Source organism: Balaenoptera acutorostrata, chromosome 17, assembly GCF_949987535.1.
Source record: "Balaenoptera acutorostrata chromosome 17, mBalAcu1.1, whole genome shotgun sequence".
NCBI lineage: Eukaryota > Metazoa > Chordata > Mammalia > Artiodactyla > Balaenopteridae > Balaenoptera > Balaenoptera acutorostrata.
The window spans coordinates 79,299,372-79,324,943 of record NC_080080.1 but is presented as its reverse complement, the minus strand read 5'-3'; the positions used below and the strand labels follow the sequence as shown (position 1 = coordinate 79,324,943).

The window sequence follows — 25,572 nt, the reverse complement described above, 5'->3', positions numbered from 1 at the left end:
ACTGTATCTTTTATGACCTGTTTTTTTCATGGAAAGAGTAAAATCTGTTTTATTGGTTTGTTGCAAAGATTCAGTCTTTGCTTCTATCTATCCCTCTTTTCTTTAATTTCCTCTTAGTTCATCATGTTTCATTATTTATTTCATTTTCCTTTCTTTGGGTTAACTGTGTTCTTTTAGGGACTCCTAGAGTTGTATGCTTAGCTTGTTCATTTCCATTTTTCCTAGTATTTATACTTAAGCATGTACATTCTCTCTGAATATTGATTCTGTGGTAGCCCACAGAGTATTACATGTATTTAGCTTCAAGTATCACCAAGAATTTTAATACAAGAAGCATTCCCTTCCCACCATCCCCATCCCTATTCTCAGCCCACAAGGGCAACTAGCTTTCAACTTTTTAAACAGTTTCCTTCGTGTTTATCTCTTTATTTCTAATTAACGTGATGTATTCTCATTGCTTGATGTTTCAGTTTATTATCTACTGACCTCCTGCTGTGGAAGATAATAGGTGCTCCCACATCCTTCCTCTCCCTATGTCCTCCTAGAGAGTCAATGTCACCATTTTACATTAAATCGATACTCAGTGTTTACACTATTGTATGGATATATAAGTATGATTCACGGAAGAGCTATGCAGTATACTGTGATTACATTTCCTGTTTCGCAATCTTTTCCCTCCCTCAAGTTAATAATAGGCTTTTGATTTTTGTTTTCCTTGGTTTTCTACTTTCTTATCCTTCTTTCCTTCCCAAGGTCTCCTCCGTAAGTTTAAATCTCTTCTCACTGGCCACACACATCAGGTATGTGATTGATTTTATCTCTTTCTCAGAGATAACCCTCCTAGAATCCCGTCTGCTTCTTCCAGTCTTTACTTCTTGTGCTCTAGGCCTGCTCTGGGGATCCTGTCCAGGGATTTCTTCTCTTCACTGTTATGCCAGGGACCAGTGGCTTGAACACCAGAGAAAGGCAAAGGGGACCTTCTCCAATGTTCTGCCACTGGTCCCTGCATCTGGTTTTCCCCCTCTGTTTATGCTATTGTTTTGATAAGACCGCATTCTTCAGCAGCTTCCTGAGAGGGGTGCGTATTATTCCTGATCATTTCATGTGATTCTTAAAAGTGTCTGAAATATATGTAGTTTTTATCTGTCTCTATTACCTGCCTTGGTGTGGGTCTTTTTCTTTTATTGTCCTGGGAACTTAGTAAGCCCATTCAGTTTGGAAACTCATTTCGTTCAGTAGTAGGGAAATTTCTATAATTATTTCTAGGATAAAACTGTCACTATTTTTTATGTCTTTATGGAAAAACTATTATTCAGATGTTAGCACTCTTGAACTCATCCTCTGTTTTTTCTACGTTTCTTGTCCTTTCTCTCTTATTTTCCATCATCCTATTTGTGTGAGTGTGTGTGTGTATATATATACATATATATGTATATATATTTACATATTTAAAAGTATGTATTTATATTTATATAACACGTTTATTTGTGTGTGTGTGTGCATGCACGTGTGTGTGTATATGCAAATGTGGTGATGGAAAAAATAGATATCACTTTCACCCTCACTTAAATCTAAATATTTAGTAATTTTTCTTATGATTTCTCCTTTGGTCCATGAATTATTTAGAAGTGTGCTTTGTAGTTTCTAAAGAAAAGTATGTGTGTTGGGGGGGGCATTGGCAACCTTTTTGTTACTGATTTTTATTGTTACTGAATTTTGATCCAACAATGTGGTCAGTATATAATTTAAAAAATATGTATTGGGGCTTCCCTGGTGGCGCAGTGGTTGAGAATCTGCCTGCTAATGCAGGAGACACGGGTTCGAGCCCTGGTCTGGGAGGATCCCACATGCCGCGGAGCGGCTGGGCCCGTGAGCCACGGCTGCTGAGCCTGCGCTTCTGGAGCCTGTGCCCCGCGACGGGAGGGGCCGCGATAGTGAAAGGCCCGCGCACCGCGATGAAGAGCGGTCCCCGCACCGCGATGAAGAGTGGCCCCCACTTGCCGCAACTGGAGAAAGCCCTCGCACGAACCAAAGACCCAGCACAGCCAAAAATAAATAAATAAATAAATAAATAAAATTAAAAAAAAAAAAAATCTGAGACTCAAATTTCAAAAAAAAAAAAAATATGTATTGAATTTCCTTTTGACTTAATGTGTGTTTATGTTTAACTTTCCTAATATCTCATGTATGCTTGAACCAGAGAAATATTTCCTATTTGCTGGGTGCAATATTTCACATGTACTTCCCTTAGATCAAGCCTATCAATGGGGAAAACATTTATTAATATTTTGTCATCTTGATCTGCCATTTTCCAAGGAGACTTGGTTCGGTGCTCCCTTAATAGTCCCTGTGTAGCCCCTTCAGTTAATCACTCCTTCTACCTTTGACTCCTGGAAACCACTGATGTGATTTATGGCTGCACCGTTTTGTCAGAATGCCATAATCTTACAGTATGAAGTCTTTCAGGACCGGCTTCTTTCATTTAGAAAAATTTATTTAAGGTTTATCCTTGTTGTTGCATGAGTTGACAGTTTGCCCTTTGTGTCCGAGTAGTGTTCTGGTGTGTGCACAGACACAGTTTGTTTATCCAGCCACCTGTTGAAGCACATTTGGGTTGTTTCCAGTTTGGGGATGTGAATAAAGCTGTTAGAAACATTTGCACAGAGGTTTTTAGGGGAACACATGTCTTCAGTTCACTTGGGCAGATACCTAGGAGTGGGATTTCTGGGTCCATGTGGTAAGCATGTATTTAACACTGTAAGAAATTGTTAAACTGTTTTCCAAAAAGGTTGTGTCATTTGTGTTCCCACTAACAATGAGTGAGGGTTCCTGTTGCTCTGCATCTTCACCAGTCTTGCATGGTTAATTTTTAAATTTTAGCCATCCCAGGTATGTAGTGGTCACAGTTTGTGATTTTAATTTAACTCTTTTTTTTTTTTTTTTTTTTGCCTCACCATGCAGCATGCGGGATCTTAGTTCCCTGACCAGGGATCGAACCCAGCCCCTTGGCAGTGAGAGTGCAGAGTCCTAACCACTGGACTGCCAAGGAATTCCCTAATTTAACTTTGTTAATGCATCATTTCATATGCTTATTTGCCATCTGTATATTCTCTTTGGAGAAGTATCTTTTCATGTATTTTGCTCATTTTTAAAGGGGGGTTGTTTCTTATTGTTGAGCTTTAAGAGTTCTTTATATATTCTGCATGGATATGAGACTTTTATCAGATATAGGATACATAAATAGTTTTCTCCAAGTCTGTGGCTTGACTTTTCATTCTCTTAACAGTGTCTTTTACAGAGCAAAGGTTTCAAAATTTTTTAAGGGTACAATTTATCAAATTTTCTATTATGACCCATGTTTTTAGAATCACATCTAAAAACTTGTCACCATACCCAAGTTCACACAGATTTTCTTCTCTGTTTCTTCTAGAACTTTTAAAGTTTTAGATTTAGAATTAGGTCAATGATTTATTCTGGGTTAATTTTTGTACACGGTATGAGGTATGTGTCAAGGTTCTTTTTAAAAAAAATTATTTTTTAAATTTTTATTTATTTATTTATTTATTTTATTTATGGCTGTGTTGGGTCTTCGTTTCTGTGCCAGGGCTTTCTCCAGCTGTGGCAAGCGGGGGCCACTCTTCATCGCGGTGCGCGGGCCTCTCACTATCGCGGCCTCTCTCGTTGCGGAGCACAGGCTCCAGAAGCGCAGGCTCAGTAATTGTGGCTCACGGGCCCAGTTGCTCCGCGGCATGTGGGATCTTCCCAGACCAGGGCTCGAGCCCGTGTCCCCTGCATTGGCAGGCAGATTCTCAACCACTGCGCCACCAGGGAAGCCCCTAAAAATTTTTTAATGAAAATATACATATATTTTTAATTGGGGTATAATTGTAAGATTCTTTTCTTTTTTTTTTTGACTTTTTTGTACATGGATACTCAGCTGTTCCAGAAACATTTGTTGAAAAGATAAAACTTTCTTCATTGAATTGCCTTTGTACTTTTGCCAAAAGTGAACTGTGTTTGTGTGGGTCTATTTCTGGGCTTTTTATTCTGTTCCATTGTGAAATGCACATACTCTTTCACCAATATCATACTGTCTGGATAACTGTAGCTTTATCATAAAATTTGAAATCAGGTAGAGTGAGTCCTCCAACTTTGTACTTCTTTTTCAGAGTTGTTTTGGCCTTCCTTTTTCCTTTGACATTCCATCTAAATTTTAAAATTAACTTGTCTACATTTACAAAAACTTGCTGGAATTTTGATTTGGATTGTACTGAATCTATTTATCAGTTGACAAGATGGATATCTTAAAATACTGAGTCTTTCAATCCATGAACATCGTAGATCTCTTTATTTAGATCTTCTTTCATTTCTTTCATTAGTGTTTGTAATTTTTAGCATACAGACTCTTTTATTAGATCTACACCTAAGTATTTCATTTTTAGTGCTATTAAAAATGGTATTGTTTTTGGAATTTTAAATTCCAATTGTTTATTGTATATAGGAAGATGACTGACTTTTATATATTGGCCATGTATCCTGTGATCTTGTTAAATTCACTTTTTAGTTCTAAGAGATGATTTTGTAGATTGGGATTTTCTTCAAGACCGTTATGCCATCTGAGAATAGAGGCAGTTTTATTTCTTTCTTTCCTATTTGTATGCCTTCTCTTTTTCCTGCCTATTGTAAAAACTTCCAGCAGAAGTTCTAGGCTTCGAACAAGATATTGATACGGAACAAGAGTGGTGAGGGAAGATATCCTGTCTTTGTTCCCATCTTAGAGGGAAAGCATTCTTTTTTTTTTTTTTTATCATTGAGGTTAGTTGTAGGTTTTATGTAGATATGTAAATGCTTTCCATAAGGTTAAGGAACTTCTTTTCTATTTCTACGTTGCTGAGAGTTTTTATCACGAATAGATGTTGAATTTTGTCAAATGCTGTTTTTGGAAGCTATCAAGATATCTATATGGTTTTTCTTCTTCAGTCTCTTAATATCATGAATTACATTAATTGATTTTAAAATATGTTGAACAAGCCTTGTATTCCTGGGATGAATCCTGCTTGATTGGCATGTATAATCTTTTTTATATATTTCTGGATTCAATTTTCTGAAGTTTTGTTGAAGAAATTTACATCTAGGTTCACAAAGAATAGTGGTTTGCAATTTTCTTTTCTTGTAATATCTTTGTCTGGTTTTAACATTAGCTTAATTCTGGCCTCATACAATGACTTAAAAAGTGTTTACTACTCTTTTTTTTTTTTTTCTGGAAGAGATTGGGTAGATTTGGCATTATTTTTTTCCCTAAATGATGGTGCAATTCACCAGAAGCCATTTATGCTTGGGGTTTTCTGTGTGGAAAGGTTTTCAATTACAAATTCAATTTCTTTAATAAATATAGTACTATTCAGACTCTATTTCTTTTTCAGTGAATTTTGGTAGTTTATGTCTTTCAAGGAACTGGTCTATTTCACCTAAGTTGCCAAATTTATGAATCTACAGTTGTTTGTTTTATTCTCCTGTTATCCTTTTAGTGTCCGTGAGGTCAAGAGTGAAGTTCCCTCTTTCATTCCTGGTATTGTTATCTATGTCTTCTCTCTCTTTTTTTTCTTGGTCAGACTCACTAGAGGTTTACCAATTTTATTGATTTTTTTTCGAAGAATCAGTCTTTGGTTTCATTGGTTTTCTCTATTGTTTTTCTGTTTTTTAAAAAAATTTCTTTAAAATTTTTTTATTTTTTAAAATTTTTGGCTGTGTTGAGTCTTCATTGCTGTGCGGGCTTTCTCTGGATGTGGCGAGTGGGGGCTACTCTTCATTGTGGTGCATGGACTTCTCATTGTGGTGGCTTCTCTTGTTGCGGAGCATGGGCTCTAGGCGCGTGGGCTTCAGTAGTTGTGGTGCACAGGCTCAGTAGTTGTGGTGCATGGGCTTAGTTGCTCCGTGGCATGTGGGATCTTCCCCGACCAGGGATCAAACACGTGTCCCCTGCATTGGCAGGTGGATTCTCAACCACTGTGCCACCAGGGAAGTCCCCTGTTTTTCTGTTTTTAGCTTCATCGATTTCTGTCTTCATCATTATTCTTTTATTCCTTCTGCTTGCTTTGGGTTTAATTTACTTTTCTTTTTCTAATTTCTTAAGGTGAAAATTTAGGTCAGATCTTTGTTCTTCCTAAATCTAAGCATTTAGTGCTATGAATTTCCTCTGAGCACTGTTTTAGCTGCATCTCACAAATTTTGATGTGTTGTGTTTTAATTTTTATTCAGTTCAAAATAATTTTCAATTTTGGTTGAGACTTCCTCTTAGAACCATTTCCCCCAGTATTTGGGGTTTTGCCCAAATTTGTTTCTGTTATATTGTACTTTTATTTAAACTATCAATGAAGAATATATTGTTTTCTTAAACATTCAATTATCTTTAGAGCAATTAAAGTAAGAAAAAATATTTTATTTTAACTTTGTATTTTCCATTTCTCTTTTTTTGGGGGGGTGTATAGTTGTTTTACAATGTTGTGTTAGTTTCTACTGTACAGCGAAGTGGAGTGGAGTTCCCTGTGCTCTACAGCAGGTTCTTATTAGTTATCTATTTTATACCTAGTAGTGTATGTATGTCAATCCCAATCTCCCAATTCATCCCACCCCATATGGTCCATTTCTAATACTCTTCATTTCTTTGTGTAGATCCAAGTTTCTGACCTATATTGCATTCCTTCTGACTGAAGAACTTGTTTTTAACATTTCTTGTAGAGCTGCCACCCTGCTCCATCTGCTGTCTCCAGGGTCTCCAGGTCTCCCTCAGCCTCCACACTCAGCTTTTAGCACGTTATTACAAGTATCTAGCTGAATCTTCTTATTGGCTCTACGGCCTCTGACAATATCTGCCCCAGGTAAGGAAAAGCATGGGTCCTGTTTCTCACTGCAGGCACTTGCCTCTTCGAAGATTTCCAGTTAGCTATTTGCTCTTGTGACCTTAGTTCTTTAAGGGGGACAAGGAAAGTAATTAATTTGCAGTTTGTCCAGCAGTTTTCTTGTTGTCAGGGTGGGTGTGACTCTCGTTCCAGCTCTCTGGGTCGCCATGCTGAATCTAGAAATCCAAAGAATCATTTTTTGAATTCCTACATTTCATATTTTTTTTTCAAATATTCTTGATCTTTTAGAATGCTGTCCTGCCTTTTGTTATTGCTTATGTTCTTTTGTTAATCCATGCAAGTTTAAATGTACCTTTTTTTAGTGGTGTCTTTCAGGTTTTTCCATTTCCTCTCATTCTTGAGTGCTGATTCTTCCTGCGTCGAGTCTGCCCATCTGTCTTTCACGGTGCTTCCTCATGTAGCTTCAGTGGCATTTGCGTGCGGAGTTTCGATCATGTCACTTTGAATTTTGATTTGCTGTCAGCAAGGACTATCCTTTCTACGGAGGATCCATAATGCCACGTGTTGTGCGCGTTTTCCTACGGAACAGCTTTTCATTTGTTTTTGCGGGGGTCTCAGGATTTCACTGTCCTGGACCAGTCCTCATGTTTAGCTCTTGAGTGCAGCTCCTGCTCCCTTTGGGTGGTATACATTCACGTCTGCACAGGGTATAGTCCGAGGTTTTGATTTCTTGCAAGTCATTTTTTTAATACAAGGTACCTGGAGACTGGAAGTTTCCTTGCTGCTTCCTGGGACGAGGACACAGAATTTTCTTGTCTGCCTCTCAGGCTGGCCAGCCTTTTGACACATCTGGGTCTTGAGCAGCTAGCTCAGTACCAGTTCCCCCTTTCTTTCTTCTCCAGTCCTCTCCCCGGAATTAAAATCCCAGCTTTCAGGCCAAGTCTGAAATCCTTGTGGGTCTCCATGACAACAGCGTCTACACTCTGTTCTGAGGCTTCTCTTCGTTTCCGGAGCCCAGGAATTTCTATCCCCCAAGTACACTGTTAAGAGAAAGTGATATGATACCAGACAATTCTATTAGTTTGTTTCTAGAGGGTCCTTCCACTCCTCACCCCCAGCTCCTCCTCCTGTCAGCTCAATCGGCCATGTGGCTGGAAGCGGACTAAGCACAGCTCTCATGTGACTAGAATTTGGGTGACCCCCCCCAAATGCAGTGTGTCTCCCTCCAGTTTCCTTAAGAAAGAGAGATTCAGGTCAAAGCCAGTTTGAACCCTCACCCTCCTTAGTTATATGGATTATAGAATTTAGTGATATCTAATTTCTCTTCTTGACCACTTGAATGATTTGTAAATACGATGGCTACACACGTTTTTTTTTATTGTCCGTATGACAATGAAACCAAGGCATTTTGCTTTATATTCAGGGAGTTCATATTAGATCTTTAGTTATTTTAATGCACATTTAAGTACTACCCATGCTTACCAAAGTCAACTGACTTTCTACTTACATTAAGAGGAAATGTATGAAAAAATGTCACTTCCCCAATATCACCGGCAATTCCTACTGGTGATGCTTTTTCAAATTCCCAAACAGTCACCAGTTGAGGAGCATTCTGAATTAAGCATCTCAAATTTCTGCACTTTGCTTTCAAGAAGAATGCTCTACCCCTCGATGATGTTCTAGAGATGCCGCCAATGGAAGATGAAATGGAGGAGAGACTTAAGATATTCCTAGATCATTACCTTAAGTTCCCCAGTGAAATAAAAAGAGAAATGTTAAGTGAAAACATTCTCCTTAGTAAGGGATTGCATTTCTTGTTATTTCATTAATTACTAAGGTACTGACTGTATACTTTTTACTTTAATAACTTTCCTCCAGTAAAGGGCAGACCTCCAAAAGGAATTTACTAGGTAAAGTGACCGCTCTTTAATATGTAAGATGTGGTTTATTTCTGTGACCCCTCGAAGCAGTTTCATGGAGCGGTAAGCTGCAAGACAAGCATCATAGCCAGCTGGTGTAAGAAGTGGAAACACTTTGCACGAAGATGCTGTTTTATCAGCCAGTCTTTTTCTCATCTGTAAAGTTAAGGTGTTCTATTACATTCACTCTAAGTTTGTTTCAAGGCTAAGAAAGAACTATAATCAAAGTTCCAGAGGCGTTATGGGGTTGAGATGCTCCAGTTTGGGAGTTTATAAATTGATGGTAGAGAGGATTGTCAGATAAAATGCATCCATTTGGTTCCTGAGAGGAAGTCACACCAGGTCTCACTCCTGCCTGCTCTTCTTTCAAAGCATCCATCGCAAGAGTTTTAGGAACACGTACAACTACTTATTCATACATCAACCTCCTTCCAGACAGTGAACCTCTGGGCAGGATTCCATTCTCACTGTTTTCGAGACATACCACCGCTGTGTGTGCGTAGGCCGTGTAAATGACGGCACGGTTTTTCTCATATTTGCCCTTTCAGGTTTTGAGCTCTGAGTTTGGTTTAGGAAACACAGCCATACTCCTGATATTACGATCCCAGGGGACTGCTGCTTCTCATTCTTCTTATTGCAACTTTCAGCTCCCTCTTACCACCTCAGCCCCGACAGGCCCTACCTGTACAGCCTCAGCTGATCCCTACCCCCCAGCTCAGACTGAGACAGGATCATTTAAACTCACATCAAAGACTCATGCCTGATTGTGTGTTTGAAACACATCCTTGGTCCCAGCTGTCTCATACCCTAGAAGGGAGTAGAAATCTGAGTGGATTGGGGAAGGCAGCATCACGTCACACCTGGAGGAGGTGGGATCCAGGTGTGGGAGAAGCAGGCCAGCGTGACCATGGTGTTAGTGCTGGCATCGGTCCTGGGGATCACGAGGAAGCCGCCTGGCTAGGGCAGCACTGCATCCTTCTTTATAGACGCCCATATTAAATCCAGGATTCCTTAGAGCTAATTTCCAAATCATGAGCAAAAGGAAAGGGAATTTTCATTTCGGATGTAGAACTACGGATGGAAGAAAGTATTATAAAAATTTTGTCTCTTTACCTAGGTAGCTCATTAAAATTTTTTTTTTCTGGGCCATGCAGCGAATGGGTGGTGTTCCATTGATTGAATTCACAGTGGTGAGCCAAAGGAACAGGGCCAGTCTGATTTACTTTGAGACATTATGAGGAGAAAGGATTCACTGTTCAGATCCAGAGAGCGAGGTAAATACCCTCTAAGCTCGCAGGTGCTGTTTCGCCCTATCTGTCCGTCCAGCCTTCCGCCCGTTCAGCATCTCCGCGCTGCAGGTGCACTGACACGTGTGCACCACAAGATGGAGCCCTCACAGCAGCTCATCTCCCAGGGCTTCCTTCCACCCCGTTCACGCTTTGGAAAGCGAAGCAAACAGGGCCGTGAGGAGGCGCACAGGCCTTGAGTGGATTAGAGACTGTTTTAGTCATTGTTCCTGAGAGCAGATCTGTCCTCGGCCCGATCTCCATCAACGTCCTCATCAGCGTCTTCCAGGAAGACACGCTTTAGCAGGAGGGCGGGTGACGCAAAACCAGGGAGGAGCATGGGGGCCTCTGGACATATCGTAGAGATTCGGGGGGCTCTTCCGTGGGCTGCCAGTGGACAGGGATGGAGGCCCAAGTTTGCCTTTGATGGAGACGCAAAAAGAGCTTTGGACAGTGAAAGGGCAGGTCTGGACGGGCGCGTCACGATAGCTGTGACGCCGATAAGCGCACCGTCTCACGCAGTGCTCCTCAGCGTGTGGGCCGTGGACCGCCCGCGGGAAGCGGCGTGCTGTCTGTCCTGGATGAGGGCAGCCGCTCCTGCCAGGTGCTACTGAAATTCATCACGAAGTACATCGCTTAGTGGAGCCAAACAGGTAAAACTTACCTGGTGAGGGAAGCAGGGCACCCACCTGCATCCCAGCACCAACTCTTCCTCTTGGGAAGGGCCTGCCTTTGAGCAGCACTGAATTGCAAAGGCTCCTTGGTGTCAGTACTGGGTACTTAGTACTAACGGTGCTAAATAGGTTAAGCGCATCCTCACCTTTGGATAGCGGCACAGTGGACTAGGGCCAGTGTCGTGGAAGGTGGCCGTTCACGTGTTGGACCAAACTGCCTCGCTTTGCTCATCTGATGGGTGGTAGCAGTAATATCTAACCCGAAGCGCTGTCACGCTGGAGGTCAGAAGCATAACGCAGGCAAAGTTCATGACGCGTTTCTCGGCACGTGGTACAAATGTGCTTAGTCCCTGCAAGTGAGAATGAGTGTGCTTCTCCTTAATACCTCTTGGAGGAAAATACTGTTGTTTTCCCTGTTTCGTAGATGAGGAATTGAGCTGAGTTTCAATGAAGCTTAACAGCGTCCTGGGGTCATGCCGTTCCTGCGTGTCAGGGCCCAGGCTTAAACCCAGGGATTTTCTGACTCTAGATTCCAAACAGGTGCTTGTTGATCATAGCACACTGCTCGTTCCTGGCTGGACTAGACCAGTGGCTTTTAAATTTTTTGACCAAAGCTCAACTGTAGTCATAACCTAGTACCACCGTCGCCCACCTCCCCCCAGGTACACAGACACATATATAATCTGAAACAAAACTTACGTGAACTAATACTTGCCATTCATAAATGCAATGCACTCTGATATCTTCTAGTCCATTTTATTTCATTTTTAAAGAAAAAGCTGGTGGTGACCTATTGAATTGATTTCCTGGCCCACAGATGGGCTGGAACCCACAAGGTGAAAATGCTGTAATAGCAATTTCTATGAACTCTTCAGTTCTAATTTTTTCTGATTCTCCAAAAAACAAAACAAAACAAAAAACACAGACAAAAGCCTTCAAACCCAGTTCCCTTCATCCAGAACAGAAGACCTGAACTTGGGAGCAGTTCACATGGGAAAGAATAAGGATTTTAGCCAAGGCTGAGTTGCGGAAACACTGAAAAGGTGAGGGCAGAAGGCTTGCCTTCAAGGCCCCCGCAGGAGCCCTGCATTCCCTCTGGGTGCCAGGTTTTAGGAGAAATCAACCACCTGAACACATTCGGAGGACAGGCAAGGTGGAGCCGGGTCTGAAATTGTTCAAGGAGCCAGGCATGTTTAATCTGATTTTGATGGGAAAGAGTCTCTAAACCATAAAAAAAAAAGTCTATTATGATAATAGGTCTCTAAGGTAGTTGAATAAGTCTTGGCCCGGCTGATGCATTATATCACATCAAGCTTATTTTTATTGGGCTTTTCGATTTTGGTGTCTAAACTGAGAGTCATGCAAAATGATTGTTACTGCGCTTCCGTCCTGGGAAAGGCAGGCAGGAAACCGTCCCTCCCAGGGTAAGTGGAGGAGCTCTCAAGCTCGCCCTTGGCCAGACGTTTGCCCAGCTTCAAAGGGGTTTCAGAGGGCGGGACCGACTGCAGCCCCGGCCGTGCCTTGGGACTCAGACGTTCCTCTCCTGGAACCTGGCCCGCCCGGCGGGAAAGCCCCCTGTTCCTGATGCTTTGGGCTGGTGGGAAGCTCTAGCTCGGTTGTTTCCCTCCCTCCTGGGCTCCAGCCGAGAGCCCATTCCCCGTGAGTCAGGAAAGGAGGGAGTGAGAGGCTGAGCGGTCCCTCCCCGGGTTTCACGGGGCCTCGGGAGCGCCCGGGGCTGGAATTCCCCCTGGAAGGTGCCTCCAACAATAGAGGTTTGCGCTGTGTGGCCCGGTAGGGCGTTCTGCTGGAACAAGCAGCAGCAGGTTTGTTGGTAGTTTGTTAGATTCAGGAAGGAAAGGGGAGAGGGGAGTCGAGAATGACTCAAAGGCTATGTGGTTGGGAAACCTCGGAGCAAAATCAGGCCACCAGAACACAGTGGGAAATCTGAAGTGGTACAGACCCGGGGCGGGGGGAGAGGATGCAAGTTTGGACGGTACTTCGTTTGTGGCTTAGAGTCGGAGCTGTGTCCTGAAAGTCTGTGTTCATGAAAGAGGGAGGGGTTAAAATAACCTGTAGATCTTGCTGCCCAACTGTTTACCGTCCAATGTTAAATCCTGGTCCTTGGGGCGAAACGTGGTCATAGTTAAGGGTGAAGTGGGTCTTAGGGATGTTGGAGTTGGGCTGCTGTCCTGGATGGCATTCATCTGCTGGCATCCTGGATTGAGTTCCACTTTTAGGATATAATTAACACATGCATTTTTGGTGGTTCTTTCAGTAGACTTAAAATGAACGGGTTAACGAGGTGCTCTCTGAAAACGGCTGTCTTCATTTTATTCTGCTCTCTCAGGTGGGGAGAGAACGGTGGCCCCCCGCAGCCCTGCACCCATCTAGTTGATGGAGATGAAGGGAGGGGCTGCTGAAGCAGAGGAAGTTGTGCGCATGCGCGCCTCGGGGCGGAGTCGGGAGGGACGAACTGATGGAGCGAGACGCTGACAAAAGCATCACTTGTCACCTATCGGGCATGCCCTATGCACTGAGCAGTGTTCTAAGCACTGTATATGATGGTCTCATTTGATTTCAACAACCCAATTAAATGATTACTATTAATGCCCTCCTTTTATTGTTAAAGAAACTAAAGCACAGAGAGGCTAGCGGATTCGCCCAAGGTTGCAGAGCTGGGATGGCCTGACCACCAAACGGCACCGTGAACACTTCCCAGGCAGGTACTGTCCTCACCTGGCTTGATAAACCGGCAGAAGGCAGGAGAGTCAGAAGCTGGAGAGACTGTTTTCTAGGGGGGACAGTACTGCTTCGAGTGCCCGGGGGGTAAGTTGTGATCCAACATCAGGGAAAGACACACGCTTCTCTCATTTTCCAAAGGCCATGGGGAAGTCAAGGCTTTGGGTGCTTCCACGGGGAGCGCCATGGCCCCCTGAGAAGCTCCACACCCCGGAGCGCCGGCAGCCCTGCGGTCGAGCCGCCCTCAAGCGCTCATGAGCAGTGGATTTCTGCAGGGAAGCGGGGTGGACCATTCCGGGGGATGGCAGAGGAGGGCACTTAGGAACTGGCCAAGGACCAAGGTTCTGCAGCAGCTCAAGGGACACCATCCAAGCTAGCCGAGCTCAGGAAAATGCAACCTACTTGTTTCCACGGGCAGGTGAGGTCCGGAGATGTGCTGAAGGGGTGAGGAGCCTCCACTCTAGAAACAAATCTTTATTCAGTTTCTTTCTGTCAGTTCCCAGAACCTGTTCAAAGCACAAAGGAGGGGACATTTTCTATCAGGAAAGTAAGCTCACCTCGGTTGTCAAGGGTTTTTGGAGGGACAAGAACTGTTTGGAGTCTGCTTCTCAGCCAGTCTTGTGTCCCCAGAGTCAAGGGCACAAAACAGATGCTCAACCAGTGTTCCCCAGCCTGAGCATTTCACACGCGAGAGGAACAGGCCGTGTCCGGTTTTTAGGGGACAAATGTAGGGCTTTTCCTTGAAGCTGTTTAGATGCTACATGAGGAAATGCAAATAGGAAACATCTGACAGTAAAACAACAAGCAATTATTACATAAAGATGAAAAATTCAGTCCCTGGAATAGAACTGCACATAGAGATGAGACGCAAAGCTTAAAGCCACGAGAAGGAGAAGAGAAGCAACGGCACCTTCAGATACTGCGGAGAAATGGCCTTGGAGGAGAATTTAGGTTTTACAGTCTTCACCCCAAATTCCAGTGTCCCCTCTTGCTCTGACCCTCTGTCTGTCATTTTTCAGTCTGCAGCCCGTCGGTGTTGGTGATGCCGCCACTGCCTGGACCGTGAGGGGCCTCGTACCCTCAGTGCCAGGGCTGCGGCGCGGCTGGACCACCAGGAGGGTGGGTACGGGGCAGCACGTTTTTGGTGTCTGCGTGGTTCCTTTGCTTGGCAGGTTGGAGTACAGACCAGAATGTTTTCCGTTTACTTTGCTTGTTGCCTCCTTCTTTGTTTGAGTTGCCCTTGAGATTCTGACTTCACTGTCTGGTGAAGTTGCTGATTTTTTAAAGTCACAAGTTATGCGTTATGTAAGAGGACGTGGAAGCATTTTACTGGGAACTCTTTCAAATAGTCACTAAACGACTAATTCTAATTCAGGGAAGATCTAGTGGGCCTGCCCTCCTAATGATTGATACTTTGCTGGGAGCTTTCGATTATATTGTTCAAGAATCAGAAAAAAAATTCCTGCAGGGAGGGATTATTAGCCCCATTTGAAAACTGAAGTTTAGAGAAATTAATTGTCTAATCCTTTTACTGAAAGAGGCAAATGGTCCACATATGTGATTTCTTTAACAGCTGCAAAATAGATAAATAGATGAATAAATCCATAAATACAAATATGTTCAGTACCTAACACAATTAAAAATATTCTTCAGAACATGTCTGGAAAATAGGTCAGAAATAGTGTTTCATTCTATATCTTGTGGTACATTTCGGACAAGGTGGAAATTAAATTGTTTGCACACCTGCATATCAATGGAAAAACTGAACACTTGGAGATTACATTCTTACAAATAAATTAGTAATATTGTTTCAGCAGCACTAAAGGCTCCAAGGAGAATAAAACAGAGTGACCTGCTGCGCAGTGACTGGGGTAAGGTGAGCTGACATTACAGGGTGACCTCAGAAGGGCTCTTAGCAGAGACATCAGAGCTGAGACCCAGCTGGGGAGGAGGAAAGAGCCCTGTGTGTGACTGGGGAACAGCACCGGGGCATGCAGAGCCCTGATGGGGTCAGGACTGGGCAGGGAGCGGGCTGGGCAAGGAGGGGATGAGAAGACTTAGCACCATTTGAAACAGTGTTACTTGTGAAATTACTTGTGAATTGTCTACCATCCTCTAAGAATGTAAACTCCAAATGGCCAGGGACTCATCTGTTTACTCTTGTTTCCTGCTCTAATCTAGCACTGGCACGGCATCTGGTACATAGGAGGTAGGCAGTAATATTACTCAATGAAAGAAAAAAAATGTTACTGTAGTCAAGTCTATCCAACCCAGGTCCTTACTTTGCAGACGTGTTACATACTCAGCAGAGGTGAAGCTACTTCCAGCAGGATGGGACCTGCCCTGGGTTTAGGCTGGTCGGCCTCTGATTCTCCACTGCACCATCCTGCCCGCTGCTGCTTAGCGTATCAAAAAAAACAAAAAAACAAAAACAACGGTCAGTGTTTCTAAAGGCACAGGTTCTTCTGGACAGAATTTCTCATTCTCCGGAATTGACATTCTAAGTTACATTCAAAGGAACTTTGTTTCTTGTGTGTTCCACTCACAAAAATGATATTTTCTGTATCAAGGAGGAAAGCAAACAGACTGTGCCTTTTCTCTGAGCATTAAAACAAATATAAGACCACAACACAATAGCAAAACACCCCGAATAAGCCACTTATAAAGTGGGTAAAGGATTTGAACAGACATTTCTCTGAAGAAGAGATACAAATGGCCAACAGGGATATGAAGTGGTGCTCAACACCATGAATTATCAGGGAAATGCAAATCGGAACTACAACAAGCTGTCACCTCACACGCGTTAGGATGGCTATTATTTTTTAAAAAGTGTAGGTGAGGTTGTGGAGAAGTGCAACCCTTGTACACTGTTGGTGTTAAATTAAAATGGTGTCGCTGCTATGGAGAATTGTATGGAAATTCCTCAAAAAGTTAAAGCTAGAACTACCATATGATCCAGCCATCCCACGTCTGGGTATTTATCCAAAAGAACTGAAATCAGATCTCAAAGAGATATCTGCCCTCCCATGCTCATGGCAGCTCTTTACACAATAGCCAAGATATGGCAGTATCCCAGGTGTCCATTGACAGAGGAACGCATAAAGGACGTGAAGTCCATACACATATGAAAAAAGAAGAAAATCCTGCCATTTGCAGCAACATGGATGAACCTGGAGGATGTTATGCTAAGTGAAACAAGCCAATTACAGAAGGACAAATACTGCATGATTCTACTTACATGAGGAATCTAAAATAGTCAAACTCATAAAAGCAGAGAGTACAAGAGTGGTGGCCAGGGGGTGAGGGAGGGGAAAGGAGAGCTCTTCAATGGTTGGAAGGTGTCAGCTCTACTGGATGAGTGAGTTCTAGAATCTACCGTAAAACATGGTGCCTGCACTTTACAGTGTGGTGTGCACTTCAAAACGTGTTAGGAGGGTCGGTCTCATGGTGAGTATTTTTACCATAAAACAAACAAACAACAAACAAACAAGAAACAAAGGGACACAAGGAAACTCTGGGAGGTGATGAATCAGTCTGTTCCCTCGATTGTGGTGATGGTGTCATGGCTGTTGTGCAGATGTTCATACTCATCACATTGTACACATCAGATATGTGCAGCTCCTTGTGTATCAGTTACTCCTCAATAAAGCTGTTAAAAAAACATGAAAGAGTACGAGACCTTCAACCAGGGGTTCTGGTGACCGAAATGAAGGTACTGAAGATGACAAGGGATTTATCACCCTCTGGGGCCCCTACCTCCCTGGGCTACTGGCAGCGCTCAGAGCTCCTCTCTGCCTGGGCTGAAGACATACTTACATGGGTGTTGAGAGAGTGACAAGTGAAGCTAATGCTTGCATATTAATAGTCTAGTACAAAAGATTACTGGCTTGTGGACTGTTAGAAGTCAGGGTTTTTGTTTTTTTTTCCCCGCAGGCCCACGTCTTAAATGCAGCAGGCATTTAACAGATGTCGGCTGAGTTGAACCAATCTACTTGTTATGGGGACTTGACTTCCACTTCATGGTGTCGTACTCAACGAAAACATAGTTTTCAAGATAAATATTCAAAACATCAACTTCAAAATAAGGTAAAAAGCTCCCATGTTCACATGCCACATTCTATTTGTATGCCACAGACGATCTATTGAACAAAATGGGTTATTTTGTTGGCCATTTAATAAAGTTTTATTGAAAGTAGATTATTTGGTTGCATGGTAGAGGCAACTAGAAAGGAAAAGCAGTTATAGGTGCTGTAGTCTGGATGTTTCTTCATCAGAATAAGGAGAATGTGCTCTCTGATACATCCTAAAGCAGTTATAGGTGCTGTAGTCTGGATGTTTCTTCATCAGAATAAGGAGAATGTGCTCTCTGATACCTCCTGACTGTCGTGACTCTCGGGCCAGCTCTGGTCTCGGCTAGTGTGCGCCCGTGAGTCACATGCGGTGCTTGCCGTTACTCCAGGGAATCCCGGTGACGAAGCAAACGTCATGTTCCCTCCGACCAGCAGGACCAGAGCCAGGTTTACTCCCAGGCGGTGTCCCTGAGCCACAGGCTCCCTGGGATGCCAGGCCCTGGGCTCTGATGCTTCCTTTAAGAAATTCTGGAGGCAACTGAGGAACTTCGTTTTGGAAATTACAGGTAAAATATATGCTTTTTTTCTCCTTGCCCTTATAAAAACAGGAAATGGTAATTAAAATTTTAAGCTTTATAACTGGGTTTTTAAAAGGGAGGATGTCTTAAACTGGTATTGAAATGTGGAAGATTGCTTAATTGTGTGGCAAGTACGCCAATGATGGTAAAGAAAGCCGGAAAGGCCGGAGCTAAATCATTTTTTGTCTTGGTTGCTGTGGGGAATGAACTTATTTTTCTTGTGGGGAACTGTTGCAGATGTTTCTAAGGAATTCTAGCTTTCAGAGATTGTTTGGACAACTGTTCTCAAGTTCAGGAACCTGTGGGCCGTGCACAGGACTTGGAATCAATCCTCAGGGCCCTCGGGGACCAATGGAGGGTGGTCAGAGGAATAATATGATCAGCCTTAGGTTTTAGAAAGAATAACTGACATTTTTTAAACTATGGAGGCAAACAGGAGAGTGACTTACAGTAGGGCCAGACCAGACGGAGGCCTGACGACCAGTGAGGAGGCCGTGGGGAAGTCTGATGTGGGTTGACTCCTAGGGAGGCGAAGGGCCGGATCGGAGAGCATGGAAAGAATCTTCAGAGCACGAGAAGGAGCAGTGATGCGTGTAGGGACTCGGTCTCCAGCAGGAGAAGGCAGAGTTTGACACGACTCTGCGGTTTCTAACCTGGATGACATTAACTTCTCATGTTCTTGCAACTGCAGTTTTTCATGTTCAATGAGTAACACTGAAGCGGCAAACATATTCCTAGTGTGCAGAACAGGTGAGTTGAGAGGAGAAGCTTCCGGGGCATCCTGGCGAGAACGTGGGACGTGGAGTGGGGGGCACCCCCTGGGTGTGTACCTGCGGCAGCCTGAGTCTGCTACGGGAATGTTAGCCGCTGTCTTAGAGGTTTTTCTCGCTGTCCAAGTGGAAGCCCACTGTCATTTCGATTAAGCTCCTAGCTGCTCTGTCTGCTGTGGGGCTGCAAGGAGCATCGGAAATCCACTCCCCACCTCCTCCCCCGCCAGCTCACATCAAATGCGGACAGACCAGAGCCTTGGGCTCTTCTGGCCACAAGAGCGCCGGTGGGAAGCCCCCCTGCTCTCGCTCAGGGCTGAGTTCACTGGACACGCTCCTCAAGGGAGGAGGATGTGGCTGGTGTGGGTTTCCCGTGAGGCAGCATCGCAACGTGGTCCAGGGTGCCTGCCCCAGTCCTTCACCCAGGGCGGATCCTTTCTTCTCGTCCTCCTGTTTCCCAATCCGTCAGTTGGGAACAATAACGGTAGGGCTGCGGAGGGCACCACGTATGGTGGTCAGTACCTTGTGAGGGCCCAACACGTGAACAAAGATCTCGTTTCTTCTGGTCTGGTAGGTCGACGTCATTCAGGTGGGGAGACCCACAGGGCCAGTGGCCCATCTGGTGTCATCGCCATGTGGTGGCATTCAGTGGCTTTATGTGGGGCTAGCGCGGGAGCCTCCGCGTGGGCACGCGGGCTCTAGCACCCTTCCCCCAACGCCCAAGCATCGGGGACGGGGCCACTCCGCATCCTCAGGAGGTGTGATGCAGAGTTTGGATGCTGAGAGACCACAGCGGATTGCGGGGAGCGCCAGGCAGGGAAACTATGTGAGCCCCGTTATCCCAGGAGCTGGGGATCCTCAGAAGAGGGTTTTGTCAAGCTGGCCCCACTGAGCTGAGCAGAAGCTTCTACTCCTGAACTTGTTAATAAATCCCCAACCTCCGTATTTCATCTGGCATACCTGAAATTAATGGCATAACACTTTCACAGGAATATACCATGGAATCTCTTTCTTCCTTTTGGCCAAGCAGAGTTTATATATTTAAAACCTGTGATGTGGGTTCTGAGTAAACTCAGAGTGACTGTTCAAGTTAGTTGCCATCAGCACCGTAGCAACAGGTGTTCAGTGTCTGTTGACATTTACTTTCTTTAGTCTCAGACAGATTTCATAGCAACATAACACAAAAGCCGAATGGCATCCCTGGACACTTGTAAGCACAGCGAAGGCCTGGATATACCACAGTGGAAGGATTCCTCAGTACAGGGAAACGCCAGAGAAGTTTGGCAAACATGACTTAACCTGTCAAGCCGTGTAGAAAGGGAACATCGCAGATGGTCAGCTTATAAAAAATAAACTGTGGCTTTTCAGGTGATTAATTGGCAGAGTGTGTAAACTCTGGCCATTGGATTATCTTATTCCAGGTTAATCTACATAATCACAAAATAATTTTAGCAATTAGAAAATGGAGAAAAGATCAATGACAAATATCATTGCTGGAACATTCTATGAGGAATGTTGGTGAATGCCATATTCCAATTATTTATATATCCTGATAACATATGAATTAATACCATGGTGTTGTACATACAATAACTATACTCAGATAATGAAAATACACTCAAGTATAAATTAAAATAATTTTTGACTTTTTTTGAGAAGGTATTTCAAATTTTTATGGCATCTCAGGGGCATTAACATAAATATCACTTATCGCAATAAAGTACCGTAGCTACAGAAAACATATGAGATTGGCTGCCGAAGAATAGATGGTCCCCTAATATACCTAGAGAAAGATGAGATCTTAATAGCTAGTATTAAGTAATTTAAACTGAAGCTTTCTGAAATATCCAAAGCTTCCACAGAAGCTTTCTGAAAAATCACAGTTTTAAATCAAATGATTTAAAACTCAGAGTTTCAAATTTCTTGTCTTAATTACGTTCATCTATGAAACTAGTGAATATGGGTATGACATTTTTACGCCCATTAAGAAAATGATGACTGATTGATGATTGCTTTTTATTAAACAATTAATAAAGCTACCTGACATTTCAGAGAAGGCATCTTTGGATATTGCAATGATAACATTTGTCTATGATAAATAAGCCAGTCTCTGAAAGAAAAGAAAGATTTTTAGTAATGTTAGAGCTGGTAAAGTGTCACTATACATTTATAATAGTCATCTAAGATTTCAATATTTTTTTTTTTTAAATCCATCTTGATAATGTCTTCCTTTTTATTTATTTATTTATTTATGGCTGTGTTGGGTCTTCGTTTCTGTGCGAGGGCTTTCTCTAGTTGCGGCAAGCGGGGGCCACTCTTCATCGCGGTGCGCGGGCCTCTCACTATCGCGGCCTCTCTTGTTGCGGAGCACAGGCTCCAGACGCGCAGGCTCAGTAGTTGTGGCTCACGGGCCCAGTTGCTCCGCGGCATGTGGGATCTTCCCAGACCAGGGCTCGAACCCGTGTCCCCTGCATTGGCAGGCAGATTCTCAACCACTGCGCCACCAGGGAAGCCCTAAGATTTAAATATTAATTGATCAGAAAAGCATTTTCATAGCAGGTACTAGACACATGGCATCTTCTTCAACATAGAAGAGAAAAGCAGGGTTTCAAAGGTCTTTGAAGGTCCCCAAGGGAGTTCTGTGCAAAGAGCACAGGGCCAGGCAAACATCTCCTATTTCTACAGATTTTGCCCTGGCTGGTGATGCAGGTGCTTGTCAACAGGCCTAACCCTAACCCCAACCCTAACCTAACCCTAACCCTAACCTAACCCCAACCCTAACCTAACCCCAACCCTAACCTAACCCTTTCCGAGGCCCCTGTAGGCTCTAACCCTAACCCTAACCCTAACCCTGACCCTGAACCTGACCCTAACCCTAAACACTCAAGGTGGCCCAGCAGTAACTGTGGACTCTTTCCCTTAAGTCTGCCCCCTGTTATCTGCCCCCTGGTCTCACCACTCTGACAAGGAAGGAAACCAAATCCCAAGAAAGAAAGAGGAAAACATAACTGGATTCCCTTTAAGCCCAGGGCAGAAGGGTCAGCCCGGGGGCTGGCTCTGGTTGCTGGGGGGCTTCCTAAGGAGATGGGAGATTGGGGGCAGGCCCAGAGGGGGGTGGTCCTGGACCTCCCTCACCCTCCGCCCCCCCCGGTCACACTGGGAAGCTGGGTCCTGAGATATGCTTGCGTGTTGGGATGGGCCTCTGAGAACCCCCGTGCAGAGGACTGTCTTCCCCCCCCCCCCCGAGTCTCCATTTCCACGTGTGTGATGCAGAACAAGGACGTCTCCTGTAGGCTTGTTTGATTTTTAAGAGTCAGCACATTTTAAATGCCTTACAAGCATTAGCTGTTGTTATATCTTTTTTAACAGTTAAATCTTCACGCCATGACCCCAAGGCCCATACATTTGTTCAACAAATGGAAAGAGCAGGAAAGGACTAACCTGTAAGCAGTAATGTTGGCTATTTCATCAGAAATGTGAGCTCACCGCAGGAGGAGCTACCTCAGGTTACGTTGATGAGACAGACTTGATGGCCAGGGCTTTTCCTCACAGAAATGGCGACTCTCCTTAGAACATTCCAGCCCAGGTCTTCTGTGGGTGGGGCTTGAGGCTTCCATCCTGCCCTGTATTCATGACGTCAGGGCCGGAAGGCACAGGGAACACACAGCGTTCCGTGCACAGATGTTCATTAGTGGTCTTCGGCCTCTGGAGGCCTGTTTTTGAACGCAGACTTTTTGGCCAGGAGGGTTTCTCTCATTCGGTCATTACGGGGTCTGATGGCCACACTAAAATGGATGTTGCCGTTCTGGGGGGACAGAATGGTGAGGGGTGAGGCAGAGGGGTGAGGCTGGGCTCTGGAGCCAGGGCCTGGCCTGGGTCTGAGACCCGGACCCATGACTTCCTGGCGCTGCCTGGGGGAGTTTCTCAAGCTCTCCGAGCCGCGGTTTCCTTCCTGGTACAGCAGGGAGGGTAGAGGAACTGACCTCGGATGGTCGTCGCGAAGGAAAGGCGTGCCCAGCGAGTGTTAGCCGGGGCCGCGTGTCACGTCACCTCCACGAAACCTTTCTCCACAGCTGCCTTCTGAGGTCAGGTCCGCCCCCAGGGCCCCGGAAATGGCCATCTAGTGGCGCCAGCAGAGCCTGCAATGACAGGGCCCTAGGACACTAGTACAGGTGTCCACCTAACAGGACACTGGGCCCTGAACGAGCCCAAGCAGGCAGGCCTGTCTGGAGCCTGGGGCCCCCCAAGCCCGGCTCTGTGCCCCCGGAGAGCATCCGTGGGGGACCGCGTTCCTGCCAAGCCCGCCACTACACGTCTTCTGCTGGCGGAGTGGGTGAGCTCCCTCCTGCCCAGACAGACGCAGCCCTGATGCCCGCGCGGAGCCCCTGCACGCCGACGGACCGCGCGCGGGCTTGGCCTGCTCAGGTTTTAGCTGCTTGCGACGGGCACGTCGTCCTGTGCCCGGCAGTCTTCCTGGCACCTCGCACAGCGAGGGCTCACAGTCAGGGCTCTTCTTTCCCTAAGAGGCCCGCCTAGGAGGCCCCGCTCTACAGACATCCTCCGCCACCCGTAGACCCCGTCCGCCGACACACGCACGTCCGCTACCCTTCCTCCTGGGACGCTGGAGGCCCCCGGCGTCCCCGCCCTGCTGATGCCCGGACGAGCACCCACACGTTGGAGGAATCAGCCACCTCCCGAGCTCCGCAGCTTCTGCCCAGCTCTGCCCATCCTCAAGGAGCCGGGCCGGGAGCGCAGAGCACGGCCCGCCGCCAGGACTCGGCCGTGGGTACCCGCCTCGCGTCCGTGAGCTCGGCCTGCTCAGGACACGGGGCTCTGGGAGCCGGGGAAGCAAGTTCCGAGGTTCCAAGTGGACGTGGGCTCCGAGCACAGCCCCCCTCACGGACCCGGTGAGCGCCGCGGACCGAGCCGCGTCTCTGATCTGGTTTCGTGGTCTGTGCAGCGGCGCTAAGGTCCCATCGCAGGCCCTCCCCTCGGCCCTCCCTCCCAGGCAAAGGAAAGCGCACCTTTCAGGCTGTGGAGGATGCAGGAATCCCAAGGAAAGCCCTGCCTCCCCCTCCCCCCCGCGGAAGGACTGGCCAGAGCAGGTGCGGCCCAGATCAAAGCCGTCCACTTTGAGCATCTCCTTCTTAAAATAATTTAAAATTTGTATTGGAGTGCGGTTGATTTATAACGTTGTGTTAATTTCTGCTGTACGGCCAAGTGAATCAGTTATACATATACATGTATCCACTCTTTTTTAGATCCTTTTCCCGTGCAGGCCATTACAGAGTATTGAGTAGAGTTCCCTGTGCTCTACAGTGGGTCCTTACTAGTGATCTGTTTTATATATAGTCGTGTGGATGTGTCAGTTCCAGTCTCCCACTTGGAGCATCTCCTCTTGGTGGCTGCTTGTACCTTCCTTCCTAAGAGCTGTCTTCATTCAGTTGGCTCCTTTCTCCCTATCTGAGCTGTGACTTTGTGACCTAGGCTGGCCCAGGAGAGCTCCAGTGGTGGCCGGGCAGTAGAAAGGGTCAGCGCTGAGCTCAGAGCCCCTACCATCTCCCCAGACCCTGGGCCTCCCCTCCTTGTTCCAAAGTGAAGGGGAAAAGATAAGAGATTACATGCTGAGGAGTTATCTACAAAGGGCTCAAATCAGCAAGTGCTACAAGCCACAGAGACAAAACAACCTTACAGGACCAGGAAAGTGCTGAGGTGCGTGGGACTACCAGAGGAGGGTTCCAACGCCCAACGGGGTTGGGGATCCTGGCTGAGTCCATGGTGGAGGTGAAGCTCAGGGGCTCGCCTGGTCCCACCCTAGTGCAGGGAGAGGGGTTAGAGCTGACCGGTCCCCTTGCAAGTTCTGCCTGGAGCTCTGGGCCCACCCTTTGTCCTGGGTTTTCCCTGATTTTCTTACAGTTGATCTGAAATCCCTGTAGCTCAAAAGGCAATCTGACTTCTGCTTCTCCAAAGACAAATCTCAAGGGAAAAACTCTTCAATATAGGCAATTATTTTGTCTCCTTACATCTAAGTGCCTATTTGACATATTTTGTCAAACTTCCTTTAGTCACAGAATGTAATATTGTTATTCATCAGTTAAGGTCTTTACACATACAGAGAGATGCCTGCACCTGGCAAAATGAGTAGAGAACTTCCATTATATTCTGGTAAAAGGGCCAACTTAATATGGGCATCAATACCTAAGCAATTTTTTTTTTTTATAGCTTTAGATCCAAATACCTTTCAGGAAACTACAAAAGGCTTTATTTTTACAGCTTAATTCAAAGCTTATCAAGGTCACAGGCATTTCACTTATTATCAGAGGGCTTCCTGAGGAAAAGTAGAGTAAAAATAGAGGCATGCAGGTGGCACAACTTTACTTTTTAATAGGTGGGAAGGAGAAGGAAGAATATTCCTACTGGTTTGAGGTAATTATTTTCAGTGTAATGGTCTTTGAATGCAGTAAGCAGTGGGAAGCAAAATGACCTCACTTTGTAGATTCAGGAAAAAAAAAAATCACTCTTGTGGGAGAGGAATCTATTATAAAGTATTGGATTTGAGAATGTTTCACAAAATTTCAGGGTCCTCTGAAGCATTTCTGTAAAATCTTTAGGAGTAATGTCTGTGGTTGGTGTGATGTATCTGTGATTATTGCATTAGATCAGACATTGCTGAAACATC

At 45.1% G+C, this 25,572-nt stretch overlaps 1 protein-coding gene across 1 annotated transcript in view; it reads left to right on the top strand.

Moving 5' to 3' along the window:
* The first annotated feature begins 679 nt into the window (after nt 1-679).
* The window catches only part of RP1 (RP1 axonemal microtubule associated), a 64,743-nt gene continuing 39,850 nt past the window's right edge, over nt 680-25,572 (top strand). Inside the window, exons 1-4 of the mRNA XM_057532169.1 lie at nt 680-800; nt 6,739-6,878; nt 13,369-13,462; nt 17,412-17,564. Coding sequence (XP_057388152.1) covers nt 17,445-17,564 — 120 coding nt within the window. The 5' untranslated portion in view covers nt 680-800; nt 6,739-6,878; nt 13,369-13,462; nt 17,412-17,444. The remainder of the gene's footprint in view (nt 801-6,738; nt 6,879-13,368; nt 13,463-17,411; nt 17,565-25,572) is intronic.